This window comes from Monodelphis domestica, chromosome 4 (genome assembly GCF_027887165.1).
Source record: "Monodelphis domestica isolate mMonDom1 chromosome 4, mMonDom1.pri, whole genome shotgun sequence".
Classification (NCBI taxonomy): Eukaryota; Metazoa; Chordata; class Mammalia; order Didelphimorphia; family Didelphidae; genus Monodelphis; species Monodelphis domestica.
The window spans coordinates 305,415,605-305,433,361 of record NC_077230.1 but is presented as its reverse complement, the minus strand read 5'-3'; the positions used below and the strand labels follow the sequence as shown (position 1 = coordinate 305,433,361).

Sequence of the window (17,757 nt, the reverse complement as noted above, 5' to 3'; positions counted from 1 at the left end):
TGATTCTGTCCCTGATTGTAATTTCAACCTGGTTCAAATATCAAAATACAATTCCAGTTTGATTGTTGAACTCACCTTGACTGTAGTTCACCTTCAACCTCATTACTTATAGTATATTTCCTATTCTATGGGCCTAGATCAACTCCCAATATTGCCTTCTTTACACCCATACACCAACCTATGACTCCATGCTGATAAACCAGGTTACTTTAAGTTACTCAAAATACCTACCTTGTCAGGTTGAGTGAAAAAACGCGCTGGAAGTACGGGATCTTTTGGAGATTCCAAACTATATGTGGTACTCTTTGACATGATGATATTCATTGCTACATCACATACTGTGTACAGTTTCTATAATATTATTAAGATAAAGAACACAGAATTTAAAAATATAACAAATTAAGAATTAAGAATAACAAATTAAGAAAATATAACAGATTAAGAATTAGTAATAATTTTTTTTAAATGGGAGAATGATAGGGTAGCTAGGTAGCTCAGTGGATAGAGCCAGGCCCAGAGATAGAAGAGCCTGGGTTCAAATCTGGTCTCAGATACTTTCTAGTTGTATGACCCTGGGCAAGTCACTTAACCCCCACTGCCTAGCCTTTACAATCTTCTGCCTTAGAACCAATACACAGTATCAATTCTATGATGGAAGGTAAGGGTTTGTTGTTTTTTATTAAATGAGAGAAGGATCAGTGTAATCAAAATTATAATACTTATTTATATAACCTATCTCATAAGATGGTTGTGAAAAAAGTACTTTGTAAACTGTATAAATATTATATAAATATGAACTTATCTTAAGGAAGGAAATTTAAATTACTAAAATTTAACTTGTTAATTGTAAGTGTTAAGAAAATTACTTATATAATATCATGCAAATTAATGTTAAAAAATAGGATCATCAATATTATAAAGCTAGAGAAATATTTAAAATCATGTAATCTATGTTCTTCATGAGGAAACTGTGGCCAAATTTAAGTGACTTACAAAAGGTCACATACTTGTAAAGGAGAGAGAGGCAAGACTAGAATCCAGGTCTTCTAACTCATACTCTAGAGCTGATTCTACCATATGTCCTATGTATAGTAATCTCTATTTGCAACTCTGAGAAGAATAATCAAATCAATATTACCATTTCTTCTGAAAGGTCATGCCAACTGATTGTTGTTTGATTCCACTTACCATCCTTAAGATTTTCCAGACCAAAACACCTCCTACTGTCACTCACCCCCATTATTCTATCTGGGTTGATTTCACCAATTAAAATGTAAGCTCCAACAGGGCAAGGATAGCATTCTTTGTATTTATATTCCACAATATCTAGCACAATGCCTGACATAAACTAAGCACTTAACACAAGCGCTTTCCTGTTTGTCTCTCTCCTTCACTTATCATGACATTTTATAAGATAGGGTACATGTTTTGTTTTGTTTTTAATGTGAAATGTAACATAATGGCTCTTATCTTAGGTCAATCTTTAGGTAAGTAAGAATTGGGTTCAAGTTCTGCCTCTGATAAATAAATACAAGTTCTATGATTAAAATGATTTAATTGCCTTCTCTTAAACTAAGTGATACAGGAACTGAAACATTGTGGGATGATCAAATGTAATCAACTTTGCTACTAATAGCAATGCAATGATCCAGGACAATCTCAAGGGACTTATGAGAAAAATGAATAATATGGAAATGGGATTTGAGTGCTATTATATGTATAACCCAGTAAAATTGCCTGTCAACTCCAGGAGTGGGGGAAGGAAGAGAGGAAGGAAACAATAAGAATCATGTAACAATGGAAAAAATTAAATAAGATAAATTTAAAAATAAAATAAAACTAAGTGATAGAAGAGTTGTCAAACTTCCTTGGTAGAATGAGTTTCCATAAGCTGGAAGTAAACATAACAATGAAACCTCAGGTCCAGACCAAAAAAAAAAAAAGGACAGGGAAAGTTAGGAGAAAAAGGATGGGAGACTAAAATGAATAACTAAATAAAGTAAATATTTTAAAATATAAAAACAAAGGCAATTCCAATGATACCAACTTATAAAACAGTTTGGACATTGTTTTTAAATGCTAAAAATTAGTAATACTTAAAAGTCAAAACAAGATTTTATAACCTTGAACCAAAAAATACATACTTCATTCATTTTGGCATCATCTGGTCCTTGGGCATCTTTTGTTTGTTTAATATTTTCTACCATCTTCCTAATAAAAGCGTGACTATTATTTTCATTTTTAGCCATTAAAATTTCCAGGATGAACCAGAGACATCTAAAAGAAAATATAAGAGGAAATGGGTTTATGATGTTAACAATCTGTCTAGAGATTTTACAAAATAAATCAGGAAAACCAAAAACAGAGTAGCTTAAGAATCCTCAAAGAATTCTGGTAAAGAAAAAAAACAAACCACTAAATGTAAACAACACACAAGCCACTTAAACACAGACTAGTAATAAGAATACAAATCTTTCTCAGTTACTTAAAAAAAATAACGACAATGAAAGAATAAAGTATAATTTCACTGCAAGCAAAGCAAGGATAAGGTCAGAGTCTTGAGAATTAGCTAAAAAGAAAACATTTTTAGAGCAGTAGCACAAATTTATTACAATACCAGAAGCAAGATTCAAATTGGTTCCTAGCACATTTGGAAGGAGGAAATTCTATTTCATTTACTCTAAGCCCTTCCCTTTCAATAAAGTGCTACTGTGCTGCCTCTTTTGGCATGGAAGATAAACAGGATTTTAAAAGGTTGTGCTAAAAGCATAGCTGGCTAGTCTTTTCACTGAGGAAAAGATTGAAGTGTGTGTCCAGCTAGATACAGTTTAAGAAGTACCTTTGTTAAATTTGGAAAGGTTCTCTCCCTCAAGAATTATTATTAATGAATTTTCATTTAGAGTATGAACATTGTTTAAGAGCACATGGAGGAAGAAGGCTGCAATTTAAACTTGCAGAGAGATAAACAGACCAAAAAAAACATGAGCCATGGTGAAACATCCTGAAGCAGTTTTGAGGGAAGCTTGTTGGAATGTAGGAAATTACAAGGAAGAACTTCACCAGGACTACTCCAAGCTTCTTCAAAGAAACATGACATTTGGGACCAGCAGTTGCCATAATAAAACTGATGGCAAACTTCAATCCAACAAAAAGCTTTAAAAGTGGGTGGCAAGATGTAATTTTTAATAGAAGACAAGGGAATGAGAAAATGGTACAGGTAAGAGTCTTACTCTTTCACATCTTTAAGTTGTTCGATGTCCTGGACTTTCACATAATCTGGGTCATGTGCCAAAAGGTGAATCGTGTAAGGAACAACATATTCTGGTAGGAGAGATAGTAACTTTTCTGAAAAAGAAAAGACAAACAAACAAAACAACAACAACAAAAAATTTGTGTTAGAAAGCAAAAAATATATATAGATATGTATATAAATAGAGTAAATGCATGTATATATACATTTTTACATTAAATACTCATTCCTGGCATGAAAATCAGTGTGGCCCAAATTAAGGTTGAACACCTGGCTGTTATCATACATAGCTTCATAGCTTCCTTTGTACTTTGACAGCACAAATGTAGCAAAACATAACTGAAAGTAGATTAATTCATGATTTACATGTACATGAATATAATTTTTTTTAAAATAAATATAATAATGAAACCTACCTTCTTAATAAAATCTCACAATCAAGTGGGTAAAAAACCTAAGAAGTTCCTGTTTCTTTCTGGACTGGACTGTTCACAAAAAAATCTTAAAAAGGCTGGTGTCTATAAAAATATGCTATTTTTAACTGGAAGAGGGATGGATACATTGTGAAAACAGAGCAATTCCCTAAACTCTTTTTCCTTCTTTTTGCCTCAAAACTTCTTGGCTGACATAAGGTCTATAAATGGGTTTCTTTCTGGAAAGCTCAGCAGAGATTTTGAGGTTCAGAGTGAGAAATGCACTTTTGGATATGGAAAGTGAGTGGATGTGTTTTGATTACATTTATTTGTTACAAGGTGTTTTAAGTGGAGAAAAAGGCAGGATGATTTAGGAAGTGAAAGAGGATCAGGAAAGCATTTAAATAAAAATGCACAGAATAGAGAATTTTAGGTGTTACAGATAAACACAATATCCGTGAAGTGAAAAATTATATGCTTTTTTAAAAAACGCAAGCTACATATGATGATCATGGTTTCATAAATAATTCTTTTTCTGTTCATCTGTATATGTAAAAAATGTTCATCTTTATCAAATTCAGAATAACATTAACAACAACAAAAAATTAATGTCTGCTAAGGCACAGGAGAGGGCAAATCTGGGGCTTGTCCTTCACTATAACTGAGCTAAATGGACTGTTCTGGACCCAGGGAAAGGATTCAATTCTCAACCATTTCTTTAAGTGTTTTCTCCTTATTGGGAATGGTCTCAGTTCCAGGGTAGTTTTCTAAATCTGGAAGATTATTTGAGGTCCAAGGAGATAGGGCTAATGTAAACAGAAAAGAGAGTTGTTTTGGCTTATGAGTTCAATGTGAGCCCTTTGTGCTTGGCTGGATTTTTAAAAAATCTACTCTATATTTGGGCAGGGGGATGTCTGACTTCAAAATACCTAACATAAAATTATTTCTCAAGGCCCAATTTCCATTTAGAGTGAATTTCATAATTAATGATAGTAGATGTGAATCCACCTTTCAAATAATCTTGATAATTTGTGGTTGATGTTTTCAAATATAATTAAATGATGACTACTTTCACCGTAAGTGACCAATGAAGAGCTCAGACTAGAAGTACAAGTATCAGCTCTGCAATTTTTTTGTTTATTTCTGCTCATATTAATCATTATCATCAACCCATCAACTCCTTTATTTCTTTTAAGCTACCTGTCTATTATACAAGGACTAAGCTAGACAATATAATACACTTAATCAGGAATAGTTAAACAATTATACATGAAAGTAAGTAAATGAGGGCAGTCACCAATACTCATTATTTTTAGAATGCCTAAGCTACAATAAGTGACAGAAGATCATCTCACATACAGACCAAGTGAGGACTACCAATGTCAACCTGCAGATGGCTATTAATGAGGCTTGATTATTTGGATTAAAGAATAAAAACAAAAGAAATTCTTAAAATATTTTCCTTTTGCTCTTCATGTAAATCCTCTAAGGAGTATGCATTCCATACTGGAGATCAGTGATCTAGCCTAATCCTCTCATTTTAAAGATGAAGAAGTCATCTCAGAGGAAAAACAACCCAAATACCACCTCATTTTATGACTCCAAATCCAGCATTCTTTGCACTAAAGAAAAATGAATTCAAAAAGACTCTCCTATGCTAGCACTTATTTCTCACTTACTGTTTCTTGTTGGTGGTATAACTTTTCCAACCAGCCAGCGTCAAAATGTGTTTTCTTTCATTCTTTCCTTTATCAACACCCCTCCATAAGCTGTCAAGAAATGTTGACTCTTTCTTTGCATTTTTTTTACACCTTGTTTTCTATCCTACTAAAGACCTAATCATCTAAATTAGAGGCTCATCATACTATTACTTACCCCAGTCCTCAACAAGCTCCAACCACATTAAATTGTAATTGGGAAATATTCAACAAAACAAATAAAAATACCATAGAATAGTAGAATAGAATAATATGATTTTCTAAGAAATATGCTACTGCAGGTATCATTATGTATAGTTTTAGGGGCCCTATTTCTATTTGAGTTTGACTAGTCAATTATATAACCTCTTAACTGATATGCTTTCTACCCTCTCTAATTCCAGTGTGAAAGTAATCTGATAACATCACTCTATAAAATGGTTCCTCTAATGAAATGAAATATTAATATTAAATTATTTTCTAAGAAAAAAATAGTAACTTCATAGTCTGGCATTCAAAGCACTCCATAAGTTGATTCCAATTTATCCTTACAGTATTATGTATACTATTTTGTTTCATATAACCAATCACTGAACTATACAACTAAACATTGTTTCAAATTTATTAAAACCTTTATCTTGCAACTGAAAAAATTTAAAGAGGCAGGGGAAGGATCATTAGTTGAAACAAGCATTTTAACCACCAAGCAGGTGGCAGGTAGGAGGAGCCCAGAGTAGGAGGAAAGGCGAGTTTTGGTGCTATGTCTGCATTCTCATTCAAAGAAAATTCAGGGAGATTCATGATGCAGAAAATTGTCCAATCTAGGAATATTAGAACAGTAACTTCTGGTTCAAACAGGAATGGGTATCTCCTCAATGTCTGGATCCAATTATCCAGAAGACATTACCAAGGTTAAGTTAGCTGTTAAGCTAATTTTAGAATGCTAAAATTTCTAAGTCATATCTATCGACCATTATTCCCGAAATTTGTTCTGCTTTTTCCTCTCCTTTATATTTTGTGGATATTAGTATAGTAACATATTTACATGGTTTCTATCATATAAGAATTCACACAGCACTTTCCTAAAAAAAGGTTTAAATGGAAGCTAGTAAAGTATTATCTCCATTTTTAAAGAAAATGAAGGACAAATTATTCAATTTCCCCACAAAAACAAACAAACAAACAAATAAATCTCAGAACAAGATCCCAGGTCTTTGGCACATAAGCTAACATGAGCATACATATCCACCCACTCATCAATTGATAAGGTTACAAATTTTTTTTAAAAATCAAGCCAGACCTTGCCTTCATACATGACGTTGGCACAATGGATCAAGCACTGGATCTGGAGTTAGGAAGATAATTTGAGTTCAAATTTGACCTCGGATACACTAACTGTGTGATCCTGGTCAAGTCACTGTGTGCTTTCCAAGTTATCTCAACTATAGAATGGGGGTTTAAGAGCACCTATCTCACAGAGTTATGAGATCAAATGAAACCTCTGACTAGTATTTACCACATACCAGGCACTTAATATGTTTCCTTCCTTCTCACACTTACACTCTAAGGAATTTAGTGCTCTTTATCCACTATGAAATACACTAATATAACAATTAAACTGACAGTCAAATGTTTTAATTTTCCTATACTTCTACTTCCCTTTTCTATATCACTTTTCCTATTTGAGATTCCTCCCTCTACAGTTCTAACACTGCATTTCTACCCTTTTCTTTCCGTCTCATTTGGCTTTCTTTCCCTTTCCTTCTTTTGATTTTGTTCCTTTGCTATCCTGCTCACAAACATGCCTTGAATATTGTCCCTTCTTTCTGCTCTCAGTCACAATTCTAGTTTATGCCCTCTTCATCTCTTGTCTAGAATAAAATTAAAAGAGTAATGCTTTGGTTTCCCTGCCTCATATTTCTTAGCACTCCAACTCATTCTCTGCCAGCTACCAAAAATGATTGAGGGTTAAACCATATCAGCTTCTTCACTCAATTGGCTCCTGTGGTTCCTAGGATCAAATATAAATTCCTTTGTCATTTAATGTTCTTCACATCCTAGTCTCTTCCTATCTTTCTGGTCTCTACCCATTTGCTCCCCCTCCAAGCACTCTACAATATTGGCTTACTTGCTGATCCTCACAATACTTTGTCACCTATCTCTGTACCTTTACATTGGCTATTCCCCATGCTTTTCTGTCTCTTTCTGCACTCCTTTAAAATCCCTGGTTCCCTTCAAAACCTAGTGAAAATGCCACCTCTTATTAAGGAAGCCCTTCCTGATGGTCCAATAGCTAGAGCCTACCTTCTATCTATCTTTTGTATTTTTATTTTATGTTATCTCCTCCATTAAGCTATAAGCTCCCTGAGGACAGAGTAACAGTGGATACAAGGAAGGATAACCAGTTTGGAACAAGTACAGCAGGATTGAAAACTGAGATAGATGCCTCTTCCTAGATGCAGGGTCAAAGGAAGCTGCTCACCATTGTCCAGGAAGGGTATGCCAGAAGCAGGGAATTACTAAGGAGGTGTGAGATTCAAGATTGATGTAATCTTTCAGGATGATGAGATTCTAAAGAACAAAAGGAAGTTCAGGATATAGAAAAATATATGGATGGATATGTAAATATGTATGTACAGGGGGAGAGAGACAGAGGTTGATGAAGATTAAGTAATAATTAAATAATATGAGGTTAAGGACTAAAATAGACCAGGAGGTGTTAATTGTTGGCTTCCTAAGGAAATAGAGGAAAAAAACAGCCAGAAGGGGCTCCTAAGCCCATAGGAAGAAAAAATACCCCAATCTCTGATAGCCTGGGGACAGAACATATAGATCTGTGTGGTTAATTAAAAAGTGCCTAAAGATGCCAAATAAGGAAGGTTTTATTTGTTGTATAGAAAGAAATATCAAAAATCAGTCTGAAATGCCAACTGTCCATGTTTCATGATTTTAGGAAAATAAACAAAAATGACCAATTTCACTGAAAACACTGACTTAGTGTCTATTAAGAATACAATATAAAATATTATTTAAATCTATTGTAAAGGAGGAAATATTCCTGTTTTAATTAAAATATGGCTATCAAATATCTAAGCAAATCGATAAAATTCAAAGACTTTATACTAAGCCATTTTGAAAAAGACTAAGAATATGAAAGAAGCAAAATTGTCCTTTCACTCAAGGACCTTTTTATTCTGCTGGAATCGATGTATATGTTTAAAGCATTCTATATCATTTCAAAGTTAGAAATGAAGATAATTAAATCTCAGACCTAGAAGAGACTTCAAGAGGTCCTGGTCCAATCTAAGTAAGAAATTCCCTTTAAAATGTTTTCTTAAGTGATCTCTGCAAATTATGTCAAGAATTGTTTTAGCTTAATTAGTTGAAAAAACATGTATTCTTTTAACCCTGTTGTCTTTTGCTTTACTTCTGCCAAACTTTCCTCTACCTCAACATTTGTGTTCCAAATAATTTAATCTTTCACTTCTTTAGAGATACTCCCTCACACACTGATTTTTTTCTAATTTATAATTTTTAAAATATGCATGGAGAGTTTTAATTTCTGACTAACATTCACTTCTAATTTCTGCATTTATTGATTTTAGTTATTTTTTTTAACTATTCAGGAGGTGCTTCTTGTTGATCCATGACATCTGCTAAATTCACGCTATTATTTTTTCTCAACAAGCACAAACTGGTTCAATTTCTTTTACATAACCCAAGATCTTCCTATTTGAGATAATTGTTCAGTCTTTCTTCTGGTTTGAGAATATTTTCTACTGACTGACTAACTAATGTGGAGGTTCTGAGGATTTTTTTTTTTATATATCTATGGTGTTTTAGCTTTTTTTTTAAATGTATTTTTTCATTACTCTTTTTGCTGTTGGGCAGATAATGAAGCTTAGGCTGCAATACTGTCAAAGCTTTCTCATATTATAGAGTATAAAGTTTGATGCCCTCAGTCTGGGTTTTGAATAAAGAGGGGGAAAGGAGCACCCAAATTCTGACCTTGTTATTGTTCTTGGTATCCCTCCAAGTTTTACCCTCAGGATTTATTACCCTCTAGGGACTGAATAGTCTTCATATACTTAATAAGGAAGGGGTATTCATAATAGTCACTCCAACAGCAAGAAGCCTTTACCATAAGGTTAGACAGCCTGGACCTACTATTTCCTTCTTTTTTTGGTTTTTAATTTATTTATTTTTAAGTAGTTTCCCATAGTCCATTATTCATGTTTTCTCTCCCACCCACCCAGAAGTTGACAAGCAATTCCACTGGGTTATACATGTACCATCACTCAATACCTATTTTTATATTATTCTTTTCTATAATAGTTGTCTTTTAAAATCAAAACCCCAAATCCTATACTCATATAAACAAGTGATGAATCATGTTTTTCTTCTGCATTTCTACACCCACAGTTCTTTTTCTTGATGTGGACAGCATTCTTTCTCATAAGTCTCTCAGGATTGTCCTGGATCATTGCATTGCTATTAGTACCAAAGTTTATTACATTTGATGTGTGCTAGTGGGGGGAAAACTTGGAAAGCACTTTAAGTACCAGAATTATCTAGTATTAATTCATGAGCATTTTGTATTTTTATAAACTGTCTTCAATGGATTTAATTGTAATCATTCTACATTTGGAAGATAATTCTTTTTATGAAAGATTGGGTGGTTATGAAGCAATTCAGAGAAAGTGAACAATCTTACAAGCCATAGATCTCTAAGTCTTTGCCTCCTTCCCCCCCCCCCCCCCTTTTTTAAGTTCCATCTTAGAACTCAATGTTGTGTATTGGTTCTAAGGCAGAAGAATGGCAAGAACTAGGCAATGAAAGGATTTGTGCAGGATCACAAAGCTGGGAAGTGTCTGAGGCCACATTTGAATATAAGACCTCTTGTCTTTAGACCTGGCTCTCAATCTACTAAGCCACCTAGCTGCCCCTTTGTGTCTTCCTTTTTAATGAACTATTTGAAAAGAAGCTCTTTGTTCTTGAAATAATTTGAAGTGTAATGAAACAAGTAAGATATTAAATTGTACAAAGGTAGATATAGCCAATATGGAATAGCAAGAAGTACATCCAGTTTTTCAGCACATCTCCTATATAAAGATCTAGAATGTGTACCAAATTAAGTCCTGACTGGAAAATTTTATGGGTCAGGTTTGCATAAGGATACAGGCTAAGAACTCTATAGACAGAGATGGAGACTGGTCAAGAACATGCAATACAGGGCCTTTCAGCAAAGGAATGGATATTTGCTATTTAGTCAATTTTCAATTATGTATAACTGCAACCTAACTGGATAGATGTAGGGCCTGCCTATGCCTTGCACCAGTGCACAAAGATATCAAAAATCGGGTATAGAAGATTGATCTTGGCTAGGGAGCAAGAACAGGTGCCATAAGCAGTTCTATTTGGCAATAGTAGTCATTATCCACTCTTGAGGTCACAGATCCAGGGAGGACTAAAGAGAAGCAGTAACAGACCCTAGTCTATGTGCTGAGTAAGAAGTACAGAAAGCAGCAGCAGCAGCTATATGGCTCTGGGAGTGAAGCAGTCTTTGTTCTAACTTTAAACCAGTCAGTAGTCTATAGAAGAATAACCATGGGAGGAAGCCAAACTCAAAGGGAATCCTGCAGTTCTATCACTGTGAATCAACAGAGCTTTCAAGCTGGCAAATAGTGGCTGAGGCCAGTAGCAGTCAACTGGAATACCAAAAAGGATAAGTCTACAGTCATGTTGCTCAAATTCAAACCCTGGACAGAAATTTGCAAAACTCAGACCAAGAGGACAGTGATCAGACTTCATACTGGATTAGACTATTTTGGATATTGAAAGCTTACAGTTCAAAACCTTACTTGTCTCTGAGACCCTAGAACTGTGTTGGCACACATGCCATAGGGAGCTGCTTCCCTCCCCTCTCCACACACATCTGAGGACATTTCTCACATGACCTGCCCCTCTGCCATGCAGCACAATGGAAGCTCTTCCTCTCTCTCCTATTTGGGGTTAGGGGTGGGGGCTCACATGAGGTGTGAGAGATGTAGTTTGGACACTTAATGTTCACCATCACTGCTCTAGAATAACATAATACTCAATATCCTGAGCAAGTAGCATTAGGATTCAAGAGGGTTTAAACAGGGTAGGGCACAGCACAGACATATCTACCCTATATGTGTACAGAGAATGGCCCTAAATACAGAATCTGAAATCAGGAAGGATGGAAGAATGAGCAAACAAAAAAAGGAATATTATCATAAAGAGTTATCAAGATAATGATACTTAATATCTATAAGCAAAGACTCAAAAGAAAAGCATAATTTAAGTAGAAATTCAAATAAAACTTCCCAAAAAGATGAAGAGGCTTTTATTTTTTGTTGGTTTTTTTTTTGGGGGGGGGGGGATAGGGGACGGGAGGGCTAACAATTTTATGAGAACACTAGATAAAAAAAAAACTGGGAGGAAATAAGTCAAGGAAAAAGAAAAAAAATTAGTGCTAAGGAAGAAGGAATTATTAAGAAAATCATCAGTTTGGAACAAGGACTGTCAATCTTATCCAAGAAACAAAAATCTTAAAAATTAAAATGGATCAAAAAATATTTAGTAACTATGAGAAAACAATTTTTTTTAAGTTATAACACTGAAAATCATTTAAAAAAAATTTTTAAACTACTTACCCAGAAAATAGATCAAAGAGAGATAATTTAAGAATCAATGGCCTAATTGAAAAGTATGACCAAAGAAATTATAAAAGAAAACTGTCCAGATTTCTTAAAACCAGAGGGTGAAATAAAAAAAATAACCTACTGCTCACCTCCTGGGGGGGAAAAAAAAACAAAAGATCCACACCCACAATGGAAACTCAAACTATATTTAAGAAACATAGCAACCAAATGGCCTTGAGGTCAAAGAAAAAAAAATATTGAGTATCCAGAAAGAAAGAATCTAAACACCAAAGATCACACAGATTTCAGCAGCCACTGCTATAAAGAAGTGGAAAGTTTGGAAGAAAGTATATTCCAGAAAGTAAAGTCTTTGTAAGTTTAAAATCAAGAATAACAGGCAACAAAACTCACCATAATTCTACAGAAGAAAATTAAAACTTTCAGGCATTTCTGATGAAAAGACCAGAAACTTTGAAGTATAAATAGAGGAGTTGAGAGAAACACAAGGTAAAGGTCAGTACAGCATCTAAGACTAAATGAACAGTAATAAGGAACTACACAAGGATGAACTGGTTACATTCTAATCCTAGGAGATGAAACCCGTGTTAAGAGAAAAATGGAAAGAGAAGTGGAAAAGAACACATAATTGGATAGGGAGGAAGGGGCTAGGGAAAATTATCTAATACCTGTAGAAATCTATACAAAGAAGGAATATGGTGGAGGGAAATGCTTAAAACTTGAATCTGACTAATCTAAACTGATCAAAGGAGAGAAGAATACACCATCTTCTTTATCATTCCTTAATAGTACAACAGTGAACTCCAGTACTCTCAGTGATAAGGCTAGGACCAGGGCTCAAAGAATGGAGGCTTCAGTATCTAGAGCTGATCTAGTCAGAGTGAAAGAAAAGGGTAACAGGGATGAATAATAGTAAAGACTCCCAGTACTAGACTACTTTCTGGGGAAGAGGATAAGAAGGGATTTCTTCAACACAATTATTTCTAGCACCTCAGACTTTAGGTGGGTAGCAATACTCTACAGAACTTTTTGGCTTAAATATGCTGGGACTTGTCTATCTGAGCTAAAATGAGGGCTACAATGGAACTAGAATGGGAAACGGTCTTAGATATCCTTATTCCAAGTAGGTAGAGAGACAAAAAGTAGTAGATGGCTCCTGTTTTGGGGTGACAAGTCTAAGTTTTAAGGTAAGGGTCAATATAGTTTTAAAACTAAATAAAAAAGTACAACATGGCTCCATAGGTGAAGTCTGTTAGTAATCTTAACTTCCCCCCTACCATAGATGATTGGTTTATTTTCCCCCCCTCCTACTATTTTTGGTGAGGCAAAAGGGATGGACAGGTGATACTTCTTAATCATAGGGCCATTGCTCTGTAAATAAAAGATTCCAGATTCTCTTTTCTAATCCACCTCCTTCATTTTACAGATAAATTGAGGTTCAGATGGGTTAAATAACTTGAAAAAACTTATGCAGTTAGTAAGAGAGGTTGGATTTAAACTCTTCCTTTGACTCCACTTTCTGATTGTACCATGATGTGAGAGGATTCCAGCAGAGCCAGCACCCTAGGCTTCCAACTTTTCAATTGGTTTATAACACCTCTCAGAAGACTATTAATATCGAGACTTTTGTTGTTGGGTCAGGGGAGGAGGGACGTTGCATCTTATTTTATTTTTTTCTTAATTACATCTAAAAAAATTTTTTTAATTTTAAACATTTTACAAAAAAATTTTAGTTCCAAATTCTCTTCCCCCATTCTGAAAAAGTAAAATAATTGGGGGCAGCTGGGTAGCTCAGTGGATTGAGAGCCAGGCCTAGAGACGGGAGGTCATAGGTTCAAATTTGGTCTCAGATACCGCCAAGCTGTATGACCCTGAGCAAGTCACTTAACCAATGTTGGTTCCAAGGCAGAAGGTAAGGGCTTTAAAAAAAAAAGAAAGAAAGAAAAGTAGTTTAATATAGATTATATATGTGTGATATATATATATATATATATATATATATATATATATATATATGTGAAGTTGTACATTTTCTTTTTAATTTTTAAAGATTTTCACAGTGAATCAGTCAAGAGTATTTGCCACAAGTCAGATGATAATAAGTATTAATTAAATATCTACCAAAGCATCACAGAACTTTTAATATTGAGTTGAAATTCAAGAGAGACTCCCTGGTGATGTCCAGATCCTCCAGAGGAGGATGGCTTTACTGTAGAACTTCCTAAATAATCACTCAAAAATATCTTACTAGTCACAAAGAAATACCAAATGGAAGAAAAATACTTGTTGTCAATGCTACAAAAATGCAGCTTAATAAACTACTTCTACAGCCAGTCCATAAGTGTGCATCTTAGAAGATATTGTGGATGGCAATGAACTTGGGTCAGAATTAAATTGCAGAAAGACAACAGGTGGAATTCTACCTGAATTTCAACTCTTAAATTTGGCAGTTAAACAAATCACAGGAGCCAAATTAGCACTAGCCCTATGAAACTTAAAATCATGTAGGAATCAGTATATGTGACTGAGATATATTCTGTCCATACATTATAGGAAATGCCATAAGAATAAGTGCTATTTTATTTCCCTAACATTCAAGGTTGCTCAGAAAAAAATTGTTTCTTAATTACAATTGTATCAATTGAAAGATAACATGGTTTAAAACAAAGAAAATGAAAGTCAAGAAATTTGAATTCAAAACTCAGTTCTGCTATGTTACCCTTGGGCAAGGTAATCCCTTAGGCTTAGTTTCTTCAATTATAAACAATACAGTGAATGTACTAGGGATAGCCTCAAATATATCTTTCCGGCTCCAAAATTCTATCATTTCAAATTTCTTCCAGTTCTAGGATCCAAAAAAAAAATTTTTTTTTTCATTTTAAACTGTATTTTTATCTGAATTCAAAATATTTCATGAAATACTATCTTGTGCCCAGGCAAGAGCATAGATTCTGGAGTTAGTTCAAATCGTGACTCAGTCACAAAGTTACTACATAACCATGGACAGTTCCTTGAGTCTACAGGAATTTTAAAAAGCAAATTTCCTGAAACATTTTCATTCTGCAGCTCATATTTCACGTCACCCCTTTACCTTAAAAACTGTGTTTGTATGATGCCTAAAATCTTTTTCCTACACTGGTTTAGAAGATTTTAAGGAATAGGGTATAGATTACCAGGAAAAGTTGAAGATTTTTTAAAAGTCCATTAATCTTCCCTAGATGAAGCTTCAGAACCAAGAAACTTTTTTCAAACTCCAGTCTGGCTCTTTTGGACACCACACTCTTTATTCAGGTCTGCCTATAGCTGCATCTTTTCAGTCAACAAAGTCCATCAAAAAATGCCTCTTTTGCCAAATACTAAGTCCCAGGACAGTTTAAGGGCATCACTAAATCACACCAATGAAATTTCATAAAATCAGTACATTTCTGTACAAAATTTAGTTGTTGGTTTTTTTTTTAAAGGATCTTGAATAATTTTTGTCATTTCCTTCTCTTGTTCATTTTACAGACAAGGAAATTGAGGCAAACAGGGTGAAGTGACTTGCTCAAGGTCACAAAGCTAACAAGTGAGGTCAGATTTGAATTCAAAACTTCATGACTCCAAAGCCTGGCACTCTATCTACTGTCATTTAGCTTCCCCTGAACAATTACAATCTTAACTTAATAAAGTATTAATTCCCACCGAACTCAGAAACTCCCTGTACAATTCAAGAACCAAATATGTGGATTAGGTTTAAGTGACGATATGATAAAAGCTCCAAATATTTTCTTTATTTTTAAGAATGGAGAAGATTTGAAAAGAATGATATATAGACAATAGCAATCTATATAAGTAGTATAATTTCTCCCCCTCCCCATCATTTCTTGGCAGCAGAAGAAGCTGAGAAATGGTAGTTCATACCATAATACAAATACCATAATTGAAAGATATGAGTATATAGACAGGAACAAAGAAATACCTGTTCTCAATTAGTCAGATGAAAACTATGATCAACAGAGATCAACGCCTCTCACTTTACACTTTCTTTCAACTGATAATTCTTAGATAATCTATAAACCTAAAAGATATACCCACCTAGCAATAGTAGTTCTCAATATCCTGCTTTTTCTTCCTGGCCTTTTTTCTCGTCTCATCTTCCATATAAAGAGATAATGAATAAAAGCCTGACATTGAAATATTTGTGTCACTTTTGTAAGCTGACTGTTTACGAAATTAAGTATTGAAAAAAATTTAAATTTATGTTAACAATTCAAAAATTTTAACATATCATAGGTTTGTGTTTAAGCAGCTCTCAAGTTATGCAAGTTTGAAGTTTGTCTTTTAATTCTGAAATACATTCCCCATATTCTTACCACTAACTGCTGCATGCTGCTTCAGATATTCTCGTCTCACATTTATATTTTTCACCAGACACTGCCTGGCATGTGCTCTTCTTTCTTTCACTGGGTCTTTTGCACATAGTGCACAGATTGCCATGTATTCAAGTGGTAATCGTAATCTGGAAAGGCCCTTGTGAAGTTTCTGAGCAAACACTTGTCTTACTTGGTAGCATTCATCCTATGGGAAAAAAAAGTAACATCCTTTTTGTATATATCATACAAATAGTCATTTGAAGGAAAGCATTTGTTTTAGTAAACAAATATATAAACACACACCCATACATTTTTATATAGGGTGTTTGAAAAGTCAGTACAGTTTAAAGCTTAAATAATTTCAGAAGTATAAATACCATAATGATTATAAAATCATTTTAAGTTTATTTTTATACTTCTTTAGTTTTGCAGTTTTCAAATAATATAGTTTTAATTTAATTTTCCAGGCGACACTTTCTCAGTACAAAAGATTGGTAAAGAAGATCCTCTCTACCTTTCTGGTGGTCAGGTCAAAACTGTCCAGTGAAAGCATCAAAACCTCATTATTTGGGTGATCTCGAGGCAATGATTACAAATGAAATTGATTTAGTTACTGAGTAGTAGCTGATGAAAGTTTCAAAAAATTCAAAAATTGACTAAAGCAATACAGAAAACAAGATGGTGGTTATACTAAATTTTAATAAGAAATGCCAATATATTTTTAAAATAAAATGTTTTTAAAAATTCAAATGTTTTTGCAAATTTATAGCATTTAGACTTCTAAAGTTATTAAAGCTTAAAACTGTCCTAAGACTTTTGGGACAAAATATGTTTCTCTGTGTTGTGCCAAAGCCTGTGTGCAGAGTTATGTGCTGTTTTTAGGTTTTAACAATTTAAGAAGAAAAGTAGTAACTTATCTTCTTACGCTGATCGCACAACAGTGTTCAGCTTAGACATAAAATAATACTAATCATAAAGTCTTAATATAGTTAGTAAAAATAAAAATGCTAAAGCTATTAACATAGAAAAACATATAGGGGATTTCTAAAGCTCATGTGATAAAATAGTTCAATAAAAACTTTATTATTATCTCTTCAAGCAGATTCCTGCTTCTTGATAATTCATCTGGGATGAATTTCTTTTTTGACAAATAAGAGGCAAAACTTTTTAAAAGATAGAATACTAATTTAGAATACCATATTAATTATTCCATTTATTCACCAAGTATATTAAAGGCAATTAAAATACTTCATTTCTCTTCTAAGTTTTAATTCATAAGACCTAACACATAGTTTTTGTCCAAGATCTTGGCACTGCAGGAACTTGGTTTAAGTCATTTAACTTCTCAACTATGTTTCC

At 33.8% G+C, this 17,757-nt stretch overlaps 1 protein-coding gene across 8 annotated transcripts in view; it reads right to left on the bottom strand.

The window, feature by feature from the left end:
• Nucleotides 1–17,757, bottom strand: part of PDS5B (PDS5 cohesin associated factor B) — a 237,245-nt gene that overhangs the window by 23,538 nt on the left and 195,950 nt on the right. For all 8 annotated transcript variants that reach the window (XM_056825157.1, XM_056825155.1, XM_056825156.1 and 5 more), the window contains 4 exons: nucleotides 16,399–16,603; nucleotides 3,231–3,345; nucleotides 2,145–2,277; nucleotides 232–351 (listed from right to left, as the gene is read on the bottom strand). In XM_056825157.1, coding sequence (XP_056681135.1) covers nucleotides 232–351; nucleotides 2,145–2,277; nucleotides 3,231–3,345; nucleotides 16,399–16,603 — 573 coding nt within the window. The remainder of the gene's footprint in view (nucleotides 1–231; nucleotides 352–2,144; nucleotides 2,278–3,230; nucleotides 3,346–16,398; nucleotides 16,604–17,757) is intronic.